The sequence below is a fragment of the Camelina sativa genome, chromosome 19, assembly GCF_000633955.1.
Source record: "Camelina sativa cultivar DH55 chromosome 19, Cs, whole genome shotgun sequence".
Taxonomy (NCBI): domain Eukaryota; kingdom Viridiplantae; phylum Streptophyta; class Magnoliopsida; order Brassicales; family Brassicaceae; genus Camelina; species Camelina sativa.
In genome coordinates, this window is record NC_025703.1 from 13,154,755 (window position 1) to 13,156,632 (window position 1,878).

Consider the following 1,878-nt stretch of genomic DNA (forward strand, 5'->3'; position numbering starts at 1 on the left):
TCCCCATATATCTGTTTTCAATTAAGCTAGGACGAAATATAGCTAAATCGAAGAAGGCCACTAGAGCTTAAACTATGTATGAGTGAAACATGAAAAGTGTATATAAGTACGTATCATCTACTATTCCTTGGGAACCAAAGTACCAAGATGCGTTAGTGTTGACTGCTGAGCTAAACCGAAATTTACTCATCATATATAAATTTCTCACTTTTTAAAAGATTCCATCCTTTTTTGTTAGGGATAATCACGATTCCATCTTCATTAACATCAAGAAATATAGATATGACATTATTCATTCCATTGATTTTACACAATAAAAAGTAAAATTCTAAAAGTTAATCAAAAGAATGTGAAATTTCTCTTATTCTCCCAATCTAACCACAATCAAATTAACATTTGTACTTACAATTTAAAGATTTAAAAAATGAATATTCAATTAAAAAAAATAACAAAGTAAACAAAATAGGGGAGAGAGCGTGGGAGTTTGGTTTACTAACAATAGTAAGTCGTCACTTAATCACTAAATTACGAGGAGATGTGACCGTGAGCATGGTTGTGTGATGTGGGTAAATTCGTCATTGTCGTAGCACTGAGGCGCGACCAGCAAAATGACGTTCTTCTTGGACAGGGCATGGCGAACCGTGGCCGCCGGGGATATTTGTGCAGCTAGAAGGATTGGAAGGAGTGACTTCACCTCTTTGTAAAAACTGTAAATTGCCAAGACGCTCTTTTGGTAAAAGCCTAAAAGCTTCGTTTGTCGGAACGTGTAACACCATTAGTAGAAGAAAGTTTAACGAGAGTATCAATGCAACAGATTTTTGCATATTACTTATGTAGAAGTAAAATGGAATAAATAAATGGATGAATAAAATGGAACTTTTTTCTTGTTTTAATTGTTTTACTCTTGTGAAAAAATAGAAGCTGAATTTATAGTTGTGTACTGATGAGTTTTGTGGTGCGCGATTGTTGTATTATATAGAGGAAATTTTTTGAAATAACAACGATTTTTTTGTCTTTCTTATTTGTTGAATTTTGTTGAATATTATCTTGTCGAGAGATCTTGAATGTTGACTTGTTGTATATAGTGTTTTACGAAAAATGCATATTTCTTCATAGACCCAATTTTTAAATTTGTTTAAACCGATCATAAAAGAAAAACAAAAAGTTAGGCATGGTCAATTTGTTAGTCTGTAAGAGCTTGAGCATAACATCGGTCTACTTTGTTTACAAGAAATATCTATTAAGAACTTGGAGTAAATGTTTTCGAAATAATTTAGTATTTTTTGGTCAACATCTACGGATGAGAAGCTTAGTTGCTTCAAAGTTGTTCAAAGTTTTTTTTTGGGTAAAGGTGGCTTGATGAGTAGTTTCGAGGAAGTGTAGTTTTAGAACTGCTTCCGACTTCGTTGATCTTTTTCTTATCTCAAGCTCCTAAACTTGTTTAGAGAAGAAGAATGTTTGGCAAACAAGATATATGTATATAAATTTTTATTTTTTTTTGGCATCTAATCAATATAGGAGAATTCCATAAATATTGTTAAAATCTATATAAAAAAATGATCTACATTCTATCTAAAATTTCACTAACATGAAGTCCATCCTCATGTTAAATACCCCAGTTTTGTGAATTGAATGGAATTTTAACCATTAAAGCGTTCATCAATATGGATTTAAAATGAATTTAATTATTGTTTTATATCATCCACATCCAAAGCTTTTGGTTTATTTGATATTTTACGAATGTGTAACCTAGGCATAGAGAGGCATACAAATATTTTTATTTTTACTATTCAAAACGACGTGTATATTACAAGTCAGAAGTATAAATCGTTGCCCAAGCACCCTTATTAACACAAAAAAAAAAAAAAAAAAAAAAAA

General features: G+C 31.0%; 1 protein-coding gene across 1 annotated transcript; it reads right to left on the minus strand.

Moving 5' to 3' along the window:
• LOC109130982 lies at nucleotides 262–925 on the minus strand. The gene has a single exon (XM_019241244.1). It carries the CDS (start codon nucleotides 822–824, stop codon nucleotides 576–578), a length of 249 nt encoding a protein of 82 aa, XP_019096789.1. The 5' UTR covers nucleotides 825–925; the 3' UTR covers nucleotides 262–575.